Genomic DNA, 22,751 nt, shown 5'->3' with positions numbered 1-22,751 from the left:
ACCAGCTGTCCCTGGCTGGCAGGCGCTGTCTCTGATGCTCTCCCCTCTGTTCCCGGCGCAGGACCTGGGGTGCGGGGCTAGCCTGGGGGTGATCTCCGACAACCTGCTGGTGACGGGAGGCCAGGGCTGCGTCTCCTTCTGGGACATCGGCTACGGCGACCTGCTGCAGACCGTCTATTTGGGGAAGAGCAACGAGTCGCAGCCGGCCCGGCAGATCCTGGTGTTGGAGAACGCCGCCATCGTCTGCAACTTCGGCAGCGAACTCAGTCTGGTCTACGTGCCCTCGGTGCTGGAGAAACTGGACTGAGGGGTGGAGCTGGGCCCTGCGGGCCACCGTATCTGAGTTCTGATTGGTTGGCGCCTAGGGTGGGAGGACAGGGCAGGAGCTCCAGGGGGGTTCCCAGGAGAGAGCCTGCTTCTCCATCCCTTCCTCCCCGTCCCCAGCTCCTTGGATCCCAGGCGCTCCCCCTGCAGCTGCCTGGGTGGGGCAGAGCCCTGCTCTGCCTGTGTCCCCCCACCCAAGGCATCCTCCCGCCCTGCTCTTGCTCCGCAGGTCAGTTCTTCCCTTGGGGCTGCGGCTGAGCTCAGTGGGGATGGGACCCAGCTCATAGATCTGCAGTCCCCCGTGGGGCAGGAAGCTGGTGCTGTCACCAGCTGGAGGGATGCCCTGGGGGAGCTACCAGCTGCCGCAGTGGGGGATGTGTGTCTGGTGCTCGGCGCTGAGTGCCAGCAGCCCCGGCACATCCTTGGCTGCGTTGCACTGCAGGTGGCCAGAAAACCGAGGAGCAGTCTGTGGGATGGGGCTTAACAGAGCCTGGTATGTGCAGTGCTATGGGCTTGGGGAGCATGGGGGCCCAGTGCCCATGGGGCTGAGACGGTAGAGAGGGGAACTCCTGCTACAGCTGGGGAGGGGGCTGCGGGCGGGGTGGGGGGGGGGAGCCTAGTGGTCTGATTGCAGGACGGGGAGCCTGGCCCTGCTGTGTCCAACACCTGGCTTGGCTGCTGCCTCCAGCAGGGGCCTGGGGCTCTCTGTGGGATGTTTCTGTAGCTGTGAAGCAGGTTAACCCTGCCCTGCCCCCTGGAGACTGGAAAGCCTGGAGAGTGTAGCCCAGTGCTTGGGGGGGGTGGGGGGGGGGCGTTGCCCAGGTCAGCCACGGGGCCCTCCAGTGTGAGGAGAGGGAGTCCATGCCGGCATTGCTATTAGGGTGGCCATAGCCCCACTGTGCAAGGTGCTGTACAGACACAGGTGCCAGGCCCTGGTTCCCTCTACCAGCAAGGCCTGTGCCCTGAAGGGCAGGGCAGGGGCCGCGTATGTTACAGCGTGTCCCTGTAAGGCGGGCCCTGGTTCAAATGAAATCCTGCCCATGGCCAACAGGCATTTCCCTGCAGTGAATAAGGGCAGCCTAGATCCTAGAGGGGGATGGGCCTCAGCCCCCCCTTGTGTCCTGGCTGGCATTCAATGCCCACCGCCCCTGTGCTTCCCCAGCACTGCTTGCAGGTGCAGGCCCTGCCCAGGGAGGGGTGCCGGGGCCAGAGCTGCCATCTGTGGGCAGGGGCTCGCTGGCCCTGGGGGGATCCCCTGCTCACCTGGCTTGGGCTGTGACAGCGTGCAGGACGGGCTGTGGGCAGGAGGGGTGTGTGTGTTAATTTACTGGCTGCTGTAGCTCAATCAGGCACCATTAACCAGCTCCTGCACTCGCTTGGTCACAGAAGGGGGGCTGGGGCAGCGCTGGTGGCTGATTGGGCAGCGGGCGAAAGCAGAAGCTGACCGCCAGCTCCCCTGCGTTAGCACTGGGCTCTGTCTCCCTGCCTCAGAATGAGAAGGGTGTGTTGGGCTCTGCCCTCAGCCCTGCCCCAGAGAGCCCTGTACACCCACATCACGTGCCCTATTTATTGCTATGCTGTATATACTTATTTATTATGGTGGATGAGCCGCGGGCGGCCTGTAGCCCGTGGCCAGTGCTGCCTCAACTGCAGCAAATGCCGGCAGCTCCCTGCTGCTCTGGGGCACCAGGAGCCTGGTTCCAGAGCAGCCCAGAGCAGAGCCCTGGCATGAGCAGGGGGGCAGCTGAACCCTCTGGCTGCTGGCACAATAAAGAAGCGTGCATGGGGCAGGACATGCACACAGAGGCTGGGAACTGGCTCTTGGAAACCTCTGCCCCCACTCACCCCCCAACTAAGTGGTTGGCTTTGTTGGATTCTGGAGGAGGGAGGCTGCACCATCGGCACCTGCTTGGGGGCCAGCCATTGAGATTTCCTGACCCCACAGGCAGGTCCCCTCCATGCAGACACCAGACGGGCTGTGAAGCCCTCTCCAGGGGAGATGACACCGGGAGCATGGCTGCAGGTCCAACAGCCAGCACGTGCAGTGGGACCAAGCAGGGCACTCCCGCATGGTCAGTCTCCCGCATGGGACCCGTGGTGCTGGGAGCCCAGCTCTGGCCTGATCATGTCATTGAGGAAATGAGCCTATGGCACAAGCTGAGGTCTGTGTTGTCGTCATCCGCGTTCCCATTCTGGCATTCCCCCCCCGCCCCGGCGCGCACCTCGAGCCCTGGAAAAAGCACCAGCCCCAAGGAGCCTGAACCTGCCTCAGGCATGTATACAGGAGTCTCCAGCACCCAAGCTGGTTTCCCTGGGCATGGGAGAAGGCACCTGCCCAGGCCACGGAGCCAAGTGCAGGGGAACAGGCACCACTTCCATCCTCAGTACCAGTGCTGGGGTGGCAGAGGGGTTCCCCAGGGCCGTCTCCTGGCTTGCTCGCCAGTCTAGTGTCTGCTCTGGTGAAAGCCTGGCCTGTGGTGACCACAGTGTGTGAACACCTTGCGCTGGAGGAAGGGAATGGGAAGCTGTGTGGGGGGAAACCAGGCTTGGCAAGCCATGTGGCCAGTCCTTGTGAGGCCATTGGCCAGTAGCTGGGGGAAGCCCTAGAGGTAAGGAGCCCAAAGGGTTTATTTCAATCTACATGTTTCACTGACAGCAGGACGTGCTGCTCGAGTGCCTGTTCATGTGTGATGTAATTCTGTGCCTGTAGAGACCCACTGGATGGCCCAGACCTTATGAGCCCCAAGGTTGAGTCCTGCTGAGAACTAATCTCTCGCCTGCCTCAGCAGTGGGGCAGGTGAGCTGAGGGCCCAGACAAGGCTGTGGCTCTGGTGGGATCTGCAGTATGGGAGTGGGCTGGCCCCTGAAAGTCCAGCCACTGCTGCAAGCAGCTTGGGGGGGGGTCCTGCTCCTGAGCCCCTGGGCCGTGTGCTCACTCGCTGATGCCCTGGCTGTGTCTGTCCTGCCTCGGGTGGCCTTAGCCCTGCTGTACGCTTTGTACTGTACAGTGGAAGCTTTTTTGTACCAGATTGTGTTTTATAACCTGTACAAAGACACATTAAACCAAACTAACCAAAACCCTGTGCCTCTGCCTGCTCCCTGCGGCCGGCTGACAGCGCCGGCTTCTGCACTGTGCCAGGGGCACACGCAGCACCATGCTTCCTGGGGCCTGGTAGGGAGCCGCTCTCTGCTGGTGAGACATGTAGCTACAGCTTTGCCCGTGTGCAAAGTATGGCCAGAGGCTGGCTCTGAGGGCTGAGGCACCAGCCCACGCCATGGGCAGCCCAACACGCAGGGAATCGCCACTGCAATGGGTCCCATGAGTTACTGCACTTGCACTAGCTCAGTGCCACCGCCCTGCCAACACGGCAGAGGGACTGGGGTAGGACCCAGGGGTGCTGGATGAGCGCCTGGCCTTGTGCCCTGTGCTGCTGCGATGGCACCTCCTAGGTGACTAGACAAGGGCCCCATCACTACAGATTAGCAGAGTCCCGTGGGCCGCCTTTTGACATAGGCTTTTACTCATAAGAACAGCCATCCTGGGGCAGCCCAATGGGCCAGCTACTTCTGGCAGGCAGAGCCTTAGAACACCCAGACCATGGGGTTGTAGCCCTGATCATTGTGGCTGATAGCCGTCAATGGACCTGACCTAGCCTCCATGGCCTGCTCATTGTTTCTTAAGCATTAGTGTTGTTTTGGCCTTCACACCATCCCCTGGCAAGGAGTTCCACAGGTTCCCTGCCTGTTGCATGAAGTGCTTCCTTTTGTTTGTTTTAAACCTGCTGCCTATTAATTTAATTGGGGGACCCCCTGATGCTTGAGTTACGTGAAGGGGTAAATAACACTTCCCTAACCACTTTCTCCACACCCATCATGACGTTATAGACCTCTGTCATGTCTCCCCTTAGTGGGCACGTCTATAAGCTGACCAAGACCAGGTTTTGTAATCGCACCTGCTAAGGGAGCTGGTCCACGCCCCTAGTCAGCTTTGTTGCGCTGGCCCCTTTTGAATGCTACGGGATCTGAGCTGTGGCAACCAGCATGGCACCCAGTATTCAAGGGGTGGGCGTACCACGGAGTTATAGTGGGGGTAGTATATTGTCTGGCTTTATTAGCTCTTTCCACATTGTTCTCCAAGAACGATCCCTGCTGACACCACCGGCCTTTTCTTGAGTGGTAACGGCTGATTTAGAGCCCATCTGTTCCAGCCATCGTCGGGACTGTTTGCCGATGTGCACTACTTTGCCTCTATCAGCGTGGAATTTCAGCTGCCATTTTGTCACCCAGGACCATGCCAGCTCTTTGTAACACTCCTGCCAGCTTTGGACTTTATCTTGAATAATCTTGTATCCACTGCAAATTTTGCCACCTCACTGAGCGCCCCCCCTTTTCCAGTTCTTGTTGAATACGCTGACGAGACCCTGCTATTTACCACACACCTGCTAGCCCTGCAGAAAACACAGTCACGCCGGCATGAGCAGGACGGCTCTGGTGCACCCCAACCAGATGCTTTACCTAGTTCCCACCACGTCTATCTGGGCAAGTGGGGCTGGATGGGGTCTAAGTACCTCGCGTGAACCGTGAGAGGGAAATAAAGGCGCTGGGATTCTAATCCCCAGGGCCTCTCCCCTCAGCACGGCAGCTCTGGGAGACCCAAGACCCAGCTGCAGGACTGCACTGCACATGGACGAGCCCCATTGCTTCAGTCCGTCTGCAGCTGGGCTCTGGGGAGCGGGTGATTTAGCACTTCCGAAAGCCTGCCAGCCCCCCAGCAGGCTGCTCCCAGAACAGGCCCAGCACACGCTGTGGCAGCTTCCCTGCCAGGTCCCTGGGGGAAGCCCCTGGAGAGGTGAGCTCAGACTCCAGCCCCCTTGGGCTAGAAAAGCCCGTGCAGGCAGTCCAACAGGAAAGTGGGGAGGGGTTCCATGCCACAGCCATTTCCCAGCTTGGCCATGGCACAGGATTCCCCCACCCCCCCATCTCCAGCAGGGTTTAATTCAGGTCCACAACGCCCCTGCGGCCCAGAGCAAATCATCCATTTATTGGAGTAGCAAAGAGCTGAAAAAGTCAGTTCTAATTACAGAGTCAGATCAGAACGTGGAGACGGACAATGTTACATTTGTACAAAAGCAGAGGAACCGAGCGCGCCAGCAGGGGCTGTGCCCCGTGTCCATTTCTGCCCAGGCCGCCGGAGGCAGACGCAGCAGCACCCAGCCAGGGCCCAGCGCTGAAGCCTGGGGGGCTGTACAGTATGAGATGCAGGCCAGACCCAGGGGGAAACTAGTTACCGAAGCAATCGAGGTCCCACCCCAACCCCCGCAGCAATGGGTGCTCCCAGGGCTTGCTAAGGACATGGCTGACCAGGTCTCCTGCTTCTGTCAGCCCCACAGCTTAACACAGAACAAGCCCTTCTCCCCAGGCAGCAGCGGGCCACCCGCTCCTAGGCCCAGGAGAGGCCAACCCAGCGGCTGGGATGTTGCCTGCCCCCCCGAGACAGTCGCTGGCTCTGTAGGACAGCCCCAGGGGGTGGACATTGACTCCACTTCCATGCGCGGCCTGTGCCCCTCCACGCCCAGCGGCTGGAGAGCTCGGGGCAAGGTGCAGAGAATCAAAGCGACTGCAGACAAGGAACGACCCATCATCAATCTACTGTCGTGCGCTGCGTATTCCCCCCTCCTCCCCGTGGGACAGGGGCCTTGGGGCTTTTCACCCTCCCCGGCCCTGCTGCCAGCAAATCAAGCCCCCTGGAACATGGGGCCCTGCTGAGTAAGCCTGCCTCAGCCGCCCACCCCAAGCCCAGGGCTTGTGCCGCCCCTGGCTGGGGTTACCCGGCTCTAGGTGCCCTCGGCCTGCAGGTTACCCCGGGCTGAGAACGCAAGGCCCAGCCCCTGCTCTCGCTGTACCAACCCCCTGCCCCTCACAGCTGTCCAACCAGGCCAGGAGACAGGCCCCAGCTCGGCTCAGGCCAAGGGGGCACCCCAGGCCCAGGAGAAGCACTGAGGGAGGCTTCACCGCACGGTTCGGGCAGGGATGGCAGCGGTGCCCGGGGCCAATGGCCAGCTGGGCACACGCAGTGCCGTAAGCACAGCCGCCAGCAGCTGCCCCAGCCGTGCGGTGCTGGGCAGGGGCATTAAGGCTTTAGCCTGGTCCAGGGGGTTTCAAGGCCCCCCAGGCACTAAAACCCTCATGTAAACTGCTGCCATATGCAAGGGGGGGAAGGGAGAGAACGACTGAGGCCGAGGGGGGCTGGAATTGCTCAGCTCTTCCCCAGCGCCGGCGCAAGGGGGGGGGGGGGGGGCGCAATTGGGCCCCGTGAGGGGCGGGGAGCCACGCTGCAGCCAGCGAGCCGGGTGTGTCTCCAGGCAGGCGCCTGGGGCAGCTTTAGGGCTTCACCATGTTCCCTCCCCCTGCTGGGACGGCAGCACCTGCCCTCCCTGCCAAAGGCTGCCCCAGGACCCGCAGAGGTGGGGGCTTCCCAGGGGGCTCTCAGCCAGCAGCCCTCCATGGGGTCTCCTGCAGGAGCTTCCAAGGGCTGCGAGCTGAGGGGTCCTGCCTGGAGAGCGGCCAGCGTTCTCCAGGCCGCAGGGGTGGAGGCTCCTTCCCCTGGGGGCTGTGAATGGAAGAGCAGGGGGTACTACAGGCCCCCCCCCCCAAGCCCCCAGGCAGGAGCAGCAGCAGGGCCTTCTCTCTCTGCTGGACCAAGGCCAGGTCTCCGCCAGGAGGTGCTTGGGGACAAGCAGCAGCCCTGGCTTAGCCCGCAGAACAGCTGGGCTGGAGGGGCTGTAGCGGCAGGGAAGGGAAGGGAAGGGAAGGCTGGCTCTCCATGCTGCAGGGGTCACCCTGGGCTAGCTGCCAGGGGGGCCCAGGCACTGAGTGTGGCGCAGGCTTGTAGTGCTGTGTGTGCATTTCTCAGCCCTCCCAGGACTGAGTGGGGACAAGGTCCGTAGTCCAACACCCCAGATTCCAGCCATCACACTGGGGGGGCTCCCCCCCAGTCCTCGTAGGGGCAACAGAAGGGGCATGCTGGCATGGCCAGGGAGGGGCTGTGCATGCCCATGTTCCCAGAGCCAGGCCAGGCCCGGCCCCCTGGCTCAGGTTTTATTGAGTGTCCACAGTGGGTCCAGCATGCTGAGGGGGTCGTCGCTAGGCCGGGGCCCCCGCAGCCCCTCCCCATTCTGGGGCTGCAGGAAGCTCTGCTTGCTCATCCGCGGCTTGCCCTTCAGGGAGCTGTCCAAGGAGAAGGCCTCAGGGGTCAGCGATGCCAGGAGCTCCAGCGAGGAAGAGGAAGGAGCCAGGCTTGGGGCTGAAGGCTCCCTGCTGGGTCTCTCCTCTACATGGTTGCTGCTTTCGGCTTCAGGGAGTGGCACAGGCATGGTGGTGGCGGAGTGGGCGGGGGGCAGCTCAGCACTGGTTGGGGGTACAGGCTCCGTCAGGCTGGGCTGGGCGACACTGTCGGGTGCTGCAGGAATCGCCCCTGGGCTCGCAGCTTCGGGCGCTGCTGCCGGCTCAGGCAGCTGCCAGTTTGGGGGAGGCTCCGGGCTGCCACCGGGGGGCTTGATGCTTAGCTTGGCGATAGTGGCCTGGATGGAGCTGATGGGCATGTCCCCGCCCAGCACCAGGTCCTGGGGGTCCTGATGCAGGTACAGCTGGAAGAGAAGCGAGAAGGTGGACCCAGGCACTTCCCTCAGACAGGCCCAGCCCGCCGCCCGCTGGCCCTGCCCCGCTCCTCTCAGCATGGACCAGCCGCCAGAGCCAGCCCCGGAGCCGCAGCAGAGGCTGCTCGGCCTGGTGCCAGACAAGCGGAGCCTCCGGGGGCGTCTCCAGAGCCCCGCTCCGCCCACCGCCTGGGAGCGCGGGTACCCACCTTCTGGGCGGCACTGCTGGGGGCTTTGCTGGGGGCTGGCGTGGTGACCCCGTGTCTCTGCAGCACCTGCTCGGCGTGCTTGAGGACAGCTTCATAGCAGAACTTGAGATGCAGCTGGAAGAGAAGCAGCCGGCGAGGCCCTTGAGCCAAAAGCTGACGAAGGCCAAGGCGCCAGGAACGGCCAGAGCCGACTCTGCCCTTTGAAGTGCGTCAGGGCACCACCGTGCCCGCTGCCTGGCCCCCCCGCGCCCGCTGCCTGGCCCCCCCGCCCTCCCAGCTCGTTACCTTCTCCTGCAGCATGTGCTTCCTCTGCTGGCGCATCCTCTTCACCAGCCGGGCCAGGTCGGGGATGCTGTTCCCGGCCTCCACCTCCTGCACGGCCGCGTACATCAGGCAGAAGGCGCCGGTGCGCCCCACCCCAGAGCTGGTGGGAAGAGAGTGCCCAGGGGGCATGACAGGGGACCCTGCCGAAGCCCGGGCAAGCAGGAAGTTCTGGCCCCTTACCCAGCACTGCATCGTGGGTAGAGGGTCCCTCTCCCCACAGGCCGGGGGCTCTGGGAGTCCTCTGCCCCGCACAGCAGGGCTGCAGTCTGGCTTGGGAACTCCTGGGGAAAGGGCCAGCCCTGCGGTCTCCCAGCGACGTGCTGGCTTTCTATGCTGGGCTCCTCCTCTGGCCCGGGAGGGAGGTTTGCTCCAAATGGGCAGGGCGCCTGCCCTGCTCCCATGCCCCGGCAGGAGGGGAGCCACCTGTTGGGGGAGACCTGGTGCCCGCGTGGGTTGCTGCTTTGGGCCTTGCGCTGGGCCCAGGCAGCTGCAGCGACTGGCTCGCTAGCTCGGGCTGAGCGGCAAACCCGGCCCCGGGAGGGCTGCCTTACCTGCAGTGGACCACGATGGGGGTGTGCAGGGGGCGCTGGTGCAGGTAGTGCCCGTGTACGTCCTGGATGAACCGCAGCAGGTTCCCCTTGCTGTCGGGCAGGCCCCTGCAGGAGGAAGGGAGGAGCTGCTGGCGAGTGGGCAAGGACCTGCCGTGCCCAGTGCCAGAACCTGGCCCGCCAAGCCATGCGGGGGAGGGCTTCTACTCCCATCCTGGGAGGTGCCACGCTCCTCCCAGTGGCACAGGGCCTGATTTCCCCTCCCCCCCAGGGGCCTGGTAGGGCATACGGTGCCGCTAGTGAGGAGATCTCCCCTCAGTGCCACCCCACAGGGCCCTGGGGGGCACCAGCTGGGCTCCCAGGGCTCCACAGCCAGGCTGGGAGGGAACAGAAGCTCTGCCCTAAGAGAGCACCTGCAGTCCAGCCCCCCGGTGTGGGAAGTTCTGATCCAGTCGCCTGGGTTCTTCCCCCAGCACAAGTGTACCAGGAGCCCCCAGGGCCTTGACCCCCTTCTCCAGCCCCCCAGACAGGTCCCCCGCCCTGCGGCACATACAGCTCCGGCCAGGCCGTGAACTGCAGGTGGATGACGGTGCGCTTCAGGCTCTGGTCGCGGAACTGGAGCGTGATCATCCTCTCCACGTGCGTCGGGGCGACCTTCAGGCTGGTGAGGATTAAGGTGATGGGGCCCTGCACCATGGGCTGGCCCCGCTCCAGCGGGAAGTACCGCACCACCTTCTGCTGCGGGGCGAGAGACCGGGCTCAGCACGCGGCAAACACAGCCCAGGAGCACAACACAAGGCGTGGAGCCCTGTCCCCTAGCCCAGAGCCACCGCCCCACCTCCTGGCCCCAGCCCAGAACACAACGCCAGGGCCTGAGCCACTGGCCCTGCCCTCCCGGCCCCAGGCCAGAACACAAGTCCTGCCCCAGGCTCCGGGGTACAGACCAACAAATTGCTCAGAGGAACTGGCAACGCAGAGGGCCCACCAGCAGGCTCCATGCCAACACCCAGCCAGAACTGGCCAGGAGCTCAGCTTTCAAGTGAGACCATCCCTACCTTGGCTGGCACCCTGGCTGGCCGGAAGGACCTCCAGAAGTCATCAAGCCCACCCCACCATGCTGAGGCAGGACCAAGTAAACCTGGACCATCCCTGCCGGGGACCCACCACCTCCCTGGGAAGCCTGATCCAGAGTGTAATGACCCTGTTCGTTCAAAAGCTTTCCTTAAGACCCAGCCTACAGCTCCCTTGTCTCAAGCAAGTGGGCACAGAGAACTATTGATCACCGTCCACTTTACCCCCCTGCCCCCCTTCACGGAAGCTGCCGGGTGAGAATGTCCTGCCCTGAGGAGCTCCTGGAGATCCTACCTTCTCTAGTTCCTGCTCCGAGACCAGCATGACTAGGAGGGAGACCTTCTGCTCGTAGATCATCAGCCAAAAGTCGGAGGCCGTCCCCACCAACGGGGCCTGGGTGGCGATGATGGTGGGGCAGTAGGAGGACAGGTCCTCCACCTTGCTGGCATTGATGTAGTCGTCCTTGCCCGACTGCAGAACAATGCGGTTCTTGTCGTAGGGCATGATGTCCTGGTGGCGGTTTTTCATGGAGTAGCAGCGGGCGATGGCGATGGACAGCTGTCGGGCATCCCTCTCCTGGGCATCCTGGAGCTCCTTCCAGATGCCGTCCAGCTCGGGGACGCTCCCGGGGACAGGCCTCTCCAGACTAGCCACCACGCCCCGGAACCGATCCAGCTCGGAAAGCAGCCTCATGATATGCTCGGGCTTCTCGTACGGGTCGTTCTCGATTAGCTGAACGGCCTTGGGTTTCTGCCCCTCCTTGGCATCTGCCTTGGTGGGCTGCAGCAGCGGCTGGTTCACCGCCGTCTTGGAGCCCCCGTGCTGGCTCTCGGGGCTTGAAGACAGGAGATCGTCTGTGGAAGAGCTCTGCCGGTGGAACTGGACCTCAGCAGGGCCCTGTGCCAGCGGGGCCGCTCCGGGGGTGAGTGATGGGGGGGGTCGCTGTGGCAGGGAAGGGGCGCCAGGCACGGAGGAAGGCAAGATGGCTGGAGGCTGGATAGCTAGGGATGGCTGGGGGGATGGCGCCGGTGAAGGGATGGCAGGACCCGGGACAATAACGCCGCCTTGCATCTGGCTCAGAGCGGGACTGGGGGAAGATGGGACATGGTGAGGGCCGGACTGACTCGAAGATGGGGGCTGGGGACCAGCCAGTGGCATGACGGAGCCAGGCGGCATCTGGTTTGTAGGGGGCCCTGGATGGCAGGCAGAAGGGGCAGGACAGTAGGACATTGCAGAGACCACTTGAGCTGAGGAGCCAGCTGGCATGGGCTGCATGCCTGCCAGCGAGGGGTGAGGGTGGAGCTGCTGAGCCGGGGCCAGCATAGCGGCTGGGAGGCTTTGAGCCCGTGGGGGAGGCCCGTGGGGCATAGCTGCAGGGAAGGAGTGAGGGGGGTTGTCCTGAGAAGGAAGCGGATAGAGCTGTGTTCTCAGCTGGCCATGGATCTGGGCAGGGCTGGGAGGCTGGGGAGAAACATGCGCCAGCCCCGAATGCTGGCCAGGGAACTGGGCCGGGAACTGGGCCTGCGGCTGGTACATGGGCAGCGGCTGGACCTGGGCCTGAGGCACATACTGTTGCTGGGGGAAGCTCGGAGGGGGCGGCCCCGCTGGGAATGGGGGCTGGGGCTGCTGGCCGAATGGCTGGACGCCGCCTTGGGCATAGGGGAACTGGGCGGGTGGGCCGAGGAAGCCGCCCTGGGGAGGGAGCCCTGGCGGCTGGCTGGTGAGCCGCGGGGGCATGTGCCCGCCCACGGCCCTGGGCGCAGTGTAGCTGGAAATGGGCGCCTGGATGCTGTCGACAGTTGTGGTGGCCGGGCGGACCCCAAGGGGGTGAGGAGGGCCATCGCTGCCTCCTGGGGCCTGGCCACTGAACCGGGGGGGCTGGGGTGGGCCCATGGCTGTGGGGAGGCCGCCTGGCAGCGCCCCACAGGAGGAGACAGGCTGCCCCATCCTGTAGGTGGCATTGGGGGTGATAGGAGCTGGAGCAGAGCCAGGCATGGGCACATGCTGGGGGGAGGATCTCTGGGGAGGCACCTGGGGGCCTGCATAGCCGGGCTGAATGGGGGCAGGGGCGGGGCTGGGGTGCCCAGGGCCTCTCCTCAGGCTGCCAGCCGGGTAGAGCTGAGGGCTGGGCGACGGGGCAGAACTTGGAGGTCTGTGGGGCTGCATCGCCTGGGATGGCAGCACAGGGGGCCCGCTGTAGGTCTGCGGGGGGAAGGGGCCTTGCAGAGGGCTCCCAGGGGCACCTTGCGGGGGGGTCGCCAGCCTGCCGGGGAAGTAGTGTCCCGGCAGAGGCGCCGAAGCACTGAACTGAGCAGGGTTGAAGGGAACGCCGGGCTGGGCTGCCATTGGCCGCTGGAGCGGAGCATTGGCTGTCCGGGCGCCGGCCGGGAAAGCCTCCGGGCCTGGGGGCCTCACGCCACCGCTGCTGAAGGCCGGGTTGATGGAGAAGGCAGCCATGGCGTCCGCAGGCAGCCTGGTGAGATGCGCTGCCAACACGTCGGGGGGCAGGCTCCGGAGCTCTTCCGGCAGGTCGGCCAGTGAGAGGGAGCCCGGCTGCTGCAGGTCTGCCCCGTCCAGGCCGGCTGCGAGGTCCAGGTCCCGCTCAGAGGCCTTCTTCTGCAGGGCCGGTTTGGGAGCAGTGGGCCTTGGAGGCGGCTTCTTCTTCATTTCTCTGCCAAAGCAAGAGCAGGCACGTGAGGAAAACCCAGCCCCCTGGCGCCGGTGCCTTGAACGGAGAGGCTTTGCGCTCCCTGACCCCCAGCCCAGCTCTAAGGGCCGGCGTCATGGGCGCTGGCAGAAGGTACCTCCAGCCTCTCCTGCAGCCTCTCCTGTGGGAGCAGGGAGGGGAGAGGGGTTTGGGCTCTATTGCTGAGTCAGCCAGCAGCAGTGGTGGATTCTGTGCCCTTGACACCCAGCTGCAGCCCTAAGGGATGGGCTGAGGCATCCATCCTGCACGTCCGATTTCATCCCCAGGCCCCGTCGGGTCACTGTTAGGGGCTCTCCTGTGCCACTCGGTCTCTGCACCGCTCCTAGTCACCCTCCCACGCTAGGGGACTTGGGGGAGCCTGAAAGAAACACCCCAACATTCGGGTTCTCAGCGCTACGGCATGCCCAGCCCCCCCACAGAGAAACATGAACATGGCGAACAAGCTGACCACGCAGACGCAAGGAGTAGCAGAACCCACCCCCCAAGGTGGGCCGGATGTGGGGGCAGTGACCTACCTTTCCAGGACCTGCTGTCGGCTTGCTTCGGATGCTTGGCAGGCCGCTCGGGCCTTCTCCAGGAGCTTGGCTGCTTTGCTCTCCAGATCCGCATAGAAATCTTTCCCTTCCTGAGACTTCTTCATCAGGTCTTCGTAGGCTTCATAGGAGGCCACCAGTGTCTGCAGCGTGGTGTTCCACCTGGGAGAGTCAATGCAGGGTATGCAGTGGGGGGCGATATTAACAGAGCAGTCCTGGAAACCTGGGTGATTGCGGGGGCCGGGGTTGAGAGCAAGGCTCACTGGCTTCTATGCGCCCCACCCCTGGAGTTGGTTTGTTTACACCCCAGCCATGGCACCAGCTCATTCCAATCAGGGACCCGGCCCGTGGGGGGCCCAGGATTTCCTCTCCTCCACTGACAGCCCCAGGGGACCACCCCTCTGGTTTATAGCTGAACCAGTCTCAAAGCAGACAAACACTAGGGCCTGCTGGGGGGCAGCCTATGGGCGCGCTGGGGTTAGCGCCATGGGCACGGCAGGCAAAGTCAGCAGCAACCACCACGGGCCCAACTGGGATGTGGATCTCTGCACAAGAAGAGTGGACGGGCTGGCGAGGCCCGCAGACCCCACCCCTCTCGCCGCGCCAGCCAAGAGGTGCTAGCGCACAGAGCGAGCGGCTGGCTTCGGGCTGGCTGGGGGGCATTCCCCACCGGAGAACGGGAGATGGCAGACCCTGGCCGAGGGCTGGGCTCGTTTTACACAGCACAGGGCCAGCGCTGCATGCTAGGAGCGGACTCTGCTGCAGCGACCGCCACTGCCCCCTGCAGGCGACGCCATGCTCCCCGCCCACTCACTTGTGCTCCACCTCGGCCAGGACCTTCCGCACTGCCGCATACTTGACGTTGGCGTCCGTCAAGGCCTTCAGGACGTTCTCCTGGGCCGCCAGGTTCTGCTCCAGATACACCTTGATCTGGTCGTACTTCTTCAGCTGCTCGTCGAAGAGCTTCTGTCAGGGGCGAGAGGAGCACGCTAGGGTCAGCGGGAGAGCCGGGCTGCAGCACGAGGCTGGGGAGCTCAGCGGGGAACCCCACAAGCTGAGTGCGGGGAGGGCTGGGGCCAACTGAGAGTGGCAGGAAGAGGCCACGATAGAAACAAGATACCTAGCAGGGCGGAGCAAGGCCCTTTGTATGACTGGGGGGCACCGCAGACGCCACCATCAGCTCTGACCAGATACACTAGCACACTAGGAGTGCGGAGAGCAGCGGAAATGGCCCAGGAGATCACTCCTCTCCAAAGGGGATGTGACCACGGCCGGCAGGCAGGGACAGGGAGGAACAGCGAGTGGCTGGGGGGGTTGAAGTCTGTTTGGAACGTAATAGGCTCAGCTCAGTCCCAGGCGAGGCAGCAGCTCGGCACTCGGCCCCGGGCCTCACCCTCATCTCCGAGCGGTCGGTCGTCACTAAGGAGGTGGTGATGTCGTCCTTCTGGATCATCTCACGGAGCTGCTGCTCCAAGGACATCCGCTGGTCCTTCATCTCCTGCACTTTGGACAGGATCCGCTTCAAGTTCTGCAGCACCTGCTTGTCGTCTGCAGGAGGAAGGAGAAAGCCGTCACCACCTGGGGGCGCTCCCCAAGCCACTGAGGAGCCTGCTCTGTACAGGCTCCATACTGCCGTCACCCGGCTCACCTAGGTACAGCCACCCCCCGGGAAAACAATCCCTCGGACAGGCAGGTACCGCTCCTGTTGGTGCCAGTGGAACCTGACCCCCCACTCCAGGGCTAAATTTGGCCCTTGCTCAAGACACGCTGTGGGTCCAGAAGCCAAGCGGGCCTCCTGCCTCCTACAGCCCCCCAGGAAGTCTCCAGCTGACATTCAGAGGACTGGTGATGGAGCGGCACCACCGAACCCAGCCTGCTCACCCAGCCCTGAAGCAAGACAGGACGAGCAAGCTGCTGGCGTCAGATCAGACTCCGCCCCGGGGAGCAGCTCCGGGGTCTCAGCCAGAGCGAGGGTGTGACATTAGCTGGAGGCATTCTGCCCTTTACACTCCACCCATCACCCACAGATCTGATCCTTTGCCCTGTCACTATTAATCTAAGCCATGCAGCAGGCAGCATGCTCAGCAGTGCTGATTGGCCAGTTAACACTAGGCCCCTGCAACCATTTAACCGAGTTGCCTGGAGGTTCTCGCAGCACTGCAAGTCTCAGCTGTCTCTCTAGCCACCTGGGAGCTGGGGCGCGTCTGTCTGTCTGTGTTCCAGAGCTCGGCGCCTCGGGAGGTCAGAAATTTCACCTGGAGTCTAGACCCAACCTGCCTCCTGATCCAGCCTGTGTCCCCATCACTTGCTCTTCATCTGACCCCACAGGCTGGGAACCAGCAGAGCACTGCAGAGGGACCCAGCTGGAGCCCAAAGCATGGGAGGGACAAGGCCAGGAGGGAAGGCACTGGCTTGGGGCCCACAGCAGGAGCAGATTCATTCTTCTGGGGCAGCGACAGGGAAGACCAAGGAAGGAGAATAGCCTGGATCTCAGCATTAATGCCTCCAGGCCAGCGAGCCGGCGCAGCTCAGCCCCAGCCAGAGCTCTCCGAGGGAGGGGCGAGGCTCAGGGTGCCATGGCGCTGGGTGCTCACCTTCCGTCAAGGCCGGCGCAGGCAGGGCAGTCCGCACCTGCTCCAAGGGCCCGCTCAGCAGTCGCAGGTTGCTGATGTGCAGGTTCATGGCTTTGTGCAGCTCCGTGTTGGTGAAACTGGCTTTCTCGTGCACCTCCATGTACTTGGCCCACTCTTTGCTGACCTCAGCCAGCCCCGGGGAAGGGCTAGGAGGAGAACCCGGCTTGCCAAGCAGCTCCTGCAGCTTCTGGTCCTGCAGCTCGTCATCATCCAGGAGGTCCCTGATCTCCTTCAGAGAGGCCTCCACGTCGGTGAAGACTCCCGAAAGCACTGGAGAGGCAGAGACCCAGAGGCATTAGGACACTGGAGGTGTTTCCAGAGAGGCTGGGCAAGGCCCCGGAGCACGACTGGAGACCGAGCCGGCTCCGCCTGGGGCGCAGTGCTAGGGCAGGTGCAGCGAATGGTCTCATTTGTCCCAGTGAAATTAGCGAACTTCACCAGCATACCGGGGGAGGCAGAGGCAGAGACGGGAGGTGGCTTGTCAATCAGGGCAGAGAATAGAGCCCAGGAGTCAGATCCCCAGCCCCCAGGAAGACCCCTTTGCCATGACTCACTGGCCTTTCCTCCATTGGGGATTCCCCCAGACACACGCCATCGGATCTTACCCTGCATGGACTGAACCAGGTTCTTCACTGTGTCTGGCCGCACGCTGAGCGCGGCGCATTTCTCCATCAGGATGGGGGGGATGTGGTTGTACATTTCCAGGTTATCCACCGTCTCAGGGTCCAGCTGCATGGAGTCCATGAACTGGCTGTAGACAGAAAGCAGAGCCCTCTGAGCAGCAGGAGAACCCTTCCCAGACACAGCCCTGGGGATGGGAGCTTTTGCAGACGCTGGAGCCAGCTTCTTGGAAGCGGGATCATGGTTCTCAGAAATGAGAAACTGGAAGGATCCCAAAGGGCTTTACAGAACGCACACCCATGGTCACCTCCGCCAGCACAGAAACGCAGCCACCTCTGGGGAGGAGCACGACAGCACACACCGCATGACACAGTGCAGGACAGGAAGGGAAGGTGAGCACCACACAGACAAACAAAACTTCAGGGTGAATCCAGGGAGACAAAATGTAATAACCCAAATTGGAACTGGGCCTGAACCCAGGGTTAATACCCCAGCTATTGGGAATAGGCCATGGGAACTGTGGGGTCCACCAGTGCCTTGGTTTCCAGATCTTCCCAAAGGAGAGCTCCAGCAGCACAGCGCCCTCTAGGGCACTGGCTCAGTACTGACTCAGGAAAGGGCAGCATGTACCGAATTGCCTGCCCCATTTCCTTCAGTGCCTTGGGTCACCCTTGGAGACCTGCTGTCCCACCACGCCAGGTCAGGGAGAGGTACTATTGCCGAGAGGTGACCTCGCACTGGGCCATGGCTGAAGGGAGCAGAGCTCACTTCCCATCAGCTGGGATGGGGAAACGCAGAACAGCGATGCAATGGGAGACCCCCGCACTGTTGGGTGTGCACTGGCCAGGGACCAACTCCATCCACACCAGCGAGGAAAACCCCACACTCTAGCGCAGTCTCAGAGCACACATACTCCAGGACTTCATTCTTGGCCTCGATCTTCGCCATCACTTCTCTCAGCAGCTTGGCCTTCTCCTCACTAGGACAGACGAGAGAAAACCCCTCAGCACCCAGACCAACCAAGGTACTTACAATCACTGGGCCCTATGCTGGGTACCCTGTTCAGGACTCGAACCTTCCTCAGGCACTCCAGGAGCAGGCTGAGCCGGCCCTATGGCTAGCCAGGGGCCAGCACTGCCCTGTTCCAGCAGCTCCCAGAGAGCCAGGCTGGAAGAAGCGAGCAGGCGAGAGCCGAGGGAGAAACGCTCAGGACTGGAGACGCTGGAAGGGCCCTTTCAGGCAGGCACAGCCGAGTGTCCAGTTTTGGCTGCTCCCCTACAAGGTGCTGGGGACCCAGCCCCTGGTGGGGAGGGGGTAGGGGGTTCTGATTTGTTTGGGGAGGTCTCTGGTGAGTTCAGCCTCCTGCAGTTCCCATTCACCTCGGCGTGCTCAGTGCCGGACGCGTCCTCATCAGAGCCACAAGCCCCTGCTCGAGAGAGATCGCCACGTTTCTGGCAGGGAATCACTGGACCCAGTTTCCTGGCCCCCGAGGCAGGATCCGCACCCTCCCGTTACTGAGCGCACAGATGCCCCGGGGCTGCCTCGGGAAGTACTTGCTATGGAGATCCCCTCCACTCACCTGTACAGCGAAGATGCCTCATGGGCGGCCATTGGCACCAGCTTGGCAAAGATATCCGGGCCCGTGACAGCTGGGTCGGTGGGGTTGACGGGAAGGGCCTTCACCAGGGTGGCACCTGAGTATAGAAGAGAACAGCCTGACACCGATGCCTGCAAATTATTCAAGGACACAGGACTTCCCTTCGTGCCCAAGGCTGTTTTTTGGGCTGCACCTACCACCAAACGCAGATCAAAGCAACCAACAGCTGTTCGCCTCCAGCAGGTGCTGTGGAGACCCTGGGAGCAGGAAGTCCCTGGCGTGAGCAGCATCAGTGGTGCCAAGGGGTTGGAGACCGGTACCAAACCCCCCTGTGCTGCTGGGGCAGCGAGTTCTCATCGCTGCCCATTACCAAGATACCTGTGCAAAGCGCGAAGTGCTTCCCTTTCAGAGAGGCTTCTTCCCCACTCTCTGACCACCACCCCCTCACTCCAGCCCGGAGCCCGGACTGCACGGGGCTGAAGCTTTATGCACCAATCATGGCGTGGTTTTGCAGAGCTGCGGGCAGCAGCAGAGGGATGGACGTGCCCGGGTTTGGCCTGCCTTACCTTTCACTGACTGCAGGGTGTCCAGCGCAGGGACAGCTTCATGATAGATGAAGTCATTGTCCTTCTTGGCTGAATTGTACCTACAAACAGTTGAAGTGTAAGTCCAGGGAGGGGAAAGGTGGACCGGCTGGGACTCAAGGAGTGAGCTTGCTGGGTTAGGTGGGCAGGAGCCTCACGAGGGGTGTTTTGCTGCCCACCTGATGCCCCCAGAAGACACTATCTGCCATCTCTATTCTACAGGCTGATCCTCACCTGCCATTCACTGGGTACAACCCCACCCAGTTCCCTCTGGGGAGAGGATGGACCACATGTGACAGACATTAGCTAGTCACTTAACGAGCTGCTCACAGCACTGAGATGCTACAGTGCGGACAGCGTGAGAAGACCCTGTACAGATCTACAGTCACTAGCAGCAGATGTGAATTTGGCCCTAGATACGGAGACCCTACACAGAGAAGAGCCTGTGCCAAAGCTCCCCACAGCGAGTGGCGGCAGCGGGGGCGGGGAGAGAGATTCAGCAAAGAGGTTTGACCCCAGAGAGCCTAGAGACAGACTCCAGTCCCAGAAGCAATTCCGGCTGCAGACTCACTTTCCCCCGATCACATCCAGGGTGAATCGCAGGGCTTCCTGCACCGTTTCAGGCTGACCCTAGAAGACGCAAAAAACATGAGTTAACACAGCCAGTCCTGCCACATCACTACAGTCTATGTAACACGCTGAGCCGCCGTTCTGAATGCTGCATCCTGCTGCCCTCCACACACCAAGCCGTGATCTGAAGGCAGAAGCAGCCTGGCAGCCCCTCACTGCCCCCCCATTTCCCCCATCCTACTTCCAGAATGAGCAGCCGGCAGAGATGAAAGGAGCAGTGAACAGCTCAGAGCTGCAGTTGCAGGCTCCCTGCAGACTCTGGCAGGCACCAGCCCTTGGGTGCATTCTGGTCGCATTCTGCAGGCTGACTTGTTATTCACAACGGACAGCTGGGATTCGGAGCACCACAAACACAAGGCAGGTCAATCCTCTGCCAAACTTGCATTCCATGGCCCAAAGGGAGTTTTACCCCCGACTTCGGTGGGGGCAGAGACAGGCCAGTGCCGAGAGCTTTTCAACAGCCTCTCCGGGCCTCTGTGCAACAGAAACACCACCTACTTCTTGTCTGCATCACGTGATGTAAATGGGCCACATTCACCAGCTGGGCAGCGGGTTCAAGACACTGTAGTAAAATCATGAATGAGTCTCGTCCCCCCCCCTGTCCCCCCGGGCTGTAGAACACATCTGGAGTCAGTACTACAGTGAGTGGGGGGCAGATGCAGCCTCCAGGAGAAACTTAGGGCTTTACCGTATGGACCAGGGCTGCGTTAAACCAGCAAGTTCCTTCTTTGCAATGGAGGATGTCAGTTAAGCCCCACGGTCCAACATGTGAGAGGCACGTGGGCTCCTAGAGGCCACGGAAGGAGAGGACACCTTGTTGAAGATCCAGAATGGGTTTTACTCAGTCTTAGTGCAAGAGCCAAAACCCCCATTAGACCTAGAAACCAGGAGGCACCAGTCTCAGGTCTCAGCATTCACAAATCCCCAGGGCAGGAGACAGACCCCCTGCTGTACTGGAAAAGCAGGACCCTGAGCTTTCCAGTGGCAGAGGATTCATTTCAAACCCTGGATGACTGTAAGGCAGGCTTTAAAAGTCACATCATTCTGATTACCACCACCCCCACAAATTCTCACCTATTCTAGTGGCCAGTCTTCTTGATGCCAAGAGATAGACCTCTTGGTACCAGGTTCCACGTAGCCTTTCTCCCTAACAGTGCACAACTCCCCCCTATCGTCAAGCAACGGGGCTTCCGCCACCTCCCTTGGGAAGTTCTTCCACAGAGCTGGTGCTTGGAAAGTTTCCTTGAGAGCTGCTGGAGCCGGAAACCAACGTTCTGCACCATCTGAAAGCTAGCCAGCCCTGCTCTGATGGCACCAAGCAAATGTCTCCTTCTGAAAGTGCGCGAGGCTGCTATGATCTTTGGAGAAAGTGCACAGCTGGTTGCTCACCACCAGCACTCTCAAAACCTGTATTTTGAGCACTGATCCCAGAGCAGCGACTGGAAAGAGCTCGCAGTGCACTGCTGGACGTTTAGGCCCCGAACCGCCCCGAGCACTGATTAGGGGCTTTTTAAAGGCAATCAGTACCATGGACAAGAAAGCTGCTTACCTTTGCCAGTTTGATAGCTTCATTGAGTTTATCCAGAGCGCTCTGGAAGTAGACAACCTGCAGAGAAAGCAGAGATAAGTTCTGCCAAACGCCTCTGCAAGCTGGGAAGGAGTCACAAGAGCGCACTCACTTGCTGTGCCACATGCAGCCAAACAGGCCAGCGAACCCTGAGTAAAGATGCCTAGGACAATCCAAGGCCATGAAATCCAGCGGGGACTTCTAAGAACCCTGTGTAAAGATACCTAGGACAATCCAAAGCCATGAAATACAGCGGGGGCTTCTAACAACCCTGTGTAAAGATACCTAGGACAATCCAAGGCCATGAAATACAGCGGGGACTTCTAAGAACCCTGTGTAAAGATACCTAGGACAATCCAGCGCCATGAAATACAGCGGGGGCTTCTAACAACCCTGTGTAAAGATACCTAGGACAATCCAACGCCATGAAATACAGCGGGGACTTCTAAGAAGAAGGAGCAAATTAATAGCACAATCAAGCAACCCAGATGAAAGTACTCTGCCCATGAGACACCCATGGGCCATTTTCTAGAGAAGGGCGGTACGTGAGAAATGCAGTGCCCCACACAGCCACTTCAGCAATCCAGCTATTGCCGTCACACGCTGCCCAGGTTCCAGAACGGGCGTTCCCACAAGCAGGCGAGTGTCACATCCTGCGTTTGAGATCTCTGGAGGCGCCTGCACTGCACCCAGTGGGAATCACAGGGAAAATGGCAATCATGCAAGTGTGGATTCTCTTCTGAGAACAGGGTCGGAAAGTCACATCCACCGGCATATGCAAGCTTTCAGCCTTAACTCTACCCCTGCTGGGGGACAGCACACCTGCATGGAGTTTTAGAACAAAAGAACAAGCCTAGCTGGAAATTTACACAGTAACAAGAAAGATGGTGCCTGAGTTCATGTGGAGTACAGGAGACCGATCTGCTATTTGCCGCACGGATTGGTGCAGAAGCAGCAGGGGCTTCCAAGTTACAGTTTAATAGACACTAAAGCTTTCAATGTGTCCTCCGTTTCATGGACAGTTGAGTTCCCCCCGTGTAGCCCAACCTCTTCAAAGGGTAAAGGCCAAGCCCACACGAGATGGGACTTGGTTTACAGCTGGACTGCAGGAGAATTAACCAACACGAAGCAGAAAAAGTTTTACTTACTCGTTCTCCAAACTTCTGCTGCTCCTCAGCCTGTTTCCCCATATGCAACTGCAAGGAAACACAGCCGCTGATTCGGGGACGGGCTCAAGAGGAACTGACTGAAGCCCTACAAAGCCAGCCAGGGGACGCTCTACAGGAGACTGCATTTCGCCAGCCTCCAGGTACACTCAGGAACTCCACGCCCATGGGGACCACACCACCACCTCCCCCCGGCAGGTTTACGCAGCCACAGCCACCCGCAAGCAGAGGGACGCAAGGGCTGCTGCTGCTCTGGGGCGGCCAGGGTGGGTCTCCCCCAGGGCGCAGCCTCATTCTTCCCACTCACATGGGCGACGGCAGCAAAATAGTAGATCTTCATCTGCACCAGCTTCTTCCAGCCCTTCTGAATCTTCCCCAGCAGCGAGGCTGTGCCCGAGTCCTCCAAAGCCCGGCAGGCCTCCTTGTAGTAGTCCACTACCTACATGGAGAGAGCCGGTCAAGAGGCATCTCAGGGTGGATTCACAGCATCAGAATCCCAAAAGAAAGCCCTAGCGCCAGTTAAGAACATAAGAGCAGCCAGACTGGGTCAGACCAAGGGTCCACCTAGCCCAGTGTCCTGTC

The 22,751-nt window shown here is 61.4% G+C and overlaps 2 protein-coding genes across 21 annotated transcripts in view; one reads left to right on the top strand and one right to left on the bottom strand.

The window, feature by feature from the left end:
• Window positions 1-3,402, top strand: part of LOC102932900 (SREBF chaperone) — a 109,680-nt gene extending 106,278 nt beyond the window's left edge. For all 18 annotated transcript variants that reach the window (XM_037891332.2, XM_043541750.1, XM_043541742.1 and 15 more), the window contains one exon: window positions 62-3,402. In XM_037891332.2, coding sequence (XP_037747260.1) covers window positions 62-307 — 246 coding nt within the window. In that variant the 3' untranslated portion in view covers window positions 308-3,402. The remainder of the gene's footprint in view (window positions 1-61) is intronic.
• Window positions 3,403-5,339: 1,937 nt separating this feature from the next.
• The window catches only part of PTPN23 (protein tyrosine phosphatase non-receptor type 23), a 42,723-nt gene continuing 25,311 nt past the window's right edge, over window positions 5,340-22,751 (bottom strand). Inside the window, exons 8-25 of one of the 3 annotated variants that reach the window (XM_037891320.2) lie at window positions 22,477-22,608; window positions 22,152-22,199; window positions 20,986-21,042; window positions 19,378-19,436; window positions 18,789-18,868; window positions 18,205-18,319; window positions 17,539-17,604; window positions 16,610-16,755; window positions 15,966-16,274; window positions 14,765-14,919; window positions 14,186-14,337; window positions 13,354-13,533; window positions 10,426-12,802; window positions 9,614-9,795; window positions 9,064-9,168; window positions 8,474-8,612; window positions 8,189-8,302; window positions 5,340-7,970 (exon numbers count right to left, since the gene is read on the bottom strand). In XM_037891320.2, coding sequence (XP_037747248.1) covers window positions 7,416-7,970; window positions 8,189-8,302; window positions 8,474-8,612; window positions 9,064-9,168; window positions 9,614-9,795; window positions 10,426-12,802; window positions 13,354-13,533; window positions 14,186-14,337; window positions 14,765-14,919; window positions 15,966-16,274; window positions 16,610-16,755; window positions 17,539-17,604; window positions 18,205-18,319; window positions 18,789-18,868; window positions 19,378-19,436; window positions 20,986-21,042; window positions 22,152-22,199; window positions 22,477-22,608 — 4,971 coding nt within the window. In that variant the 3' untranslated portion in view covers window positions 5,340-7,415. Of the gene's footprint in view, window positions 7,971-8,188; window positions 8,303-8,473; window positions 8,613-9,063; window positions 9,169-9,613; window positions 9,799-10,425; window positions 12,803-13,353; window positions 13,534-14,185; window positions 14,338-14,764; window positions 14,920-15,965; window positions 16,275-16,609; window positions 16,756-17,538; window positions 17,605-18,204; window positions 18,320-18,788; window positions 18,869-19,377; window positions 19,437-20,985; window positions 21,167-21,288; window positions 21,645-22,151; window positions 22,200-22,476; window positions 22,609-22,751 lie in introns of those variants that run through there. The other 2 variants (XM_037891319.2, XM_043541738.1) reach the window with 2 other exon arrangements.

This window comes from Chelonia mydas, chromosome 2 (genome assembly GCF_015237465.2).
Source record: "Chelonia mydas isolate rCheMyd1 chromosome 2, rCheMyd1.pri.v2, whole genome shotgun sequence".
Classification (NCBI taxonomy): domain Eukaryota; kingdom Metazoa; phylum Chordata; order Testudines; family Cheloniidae; genus Chelonia; species Chelonia mydas.
This window is presented reverse-complemented; position numbering and strand designations above follow the sequence as displayed.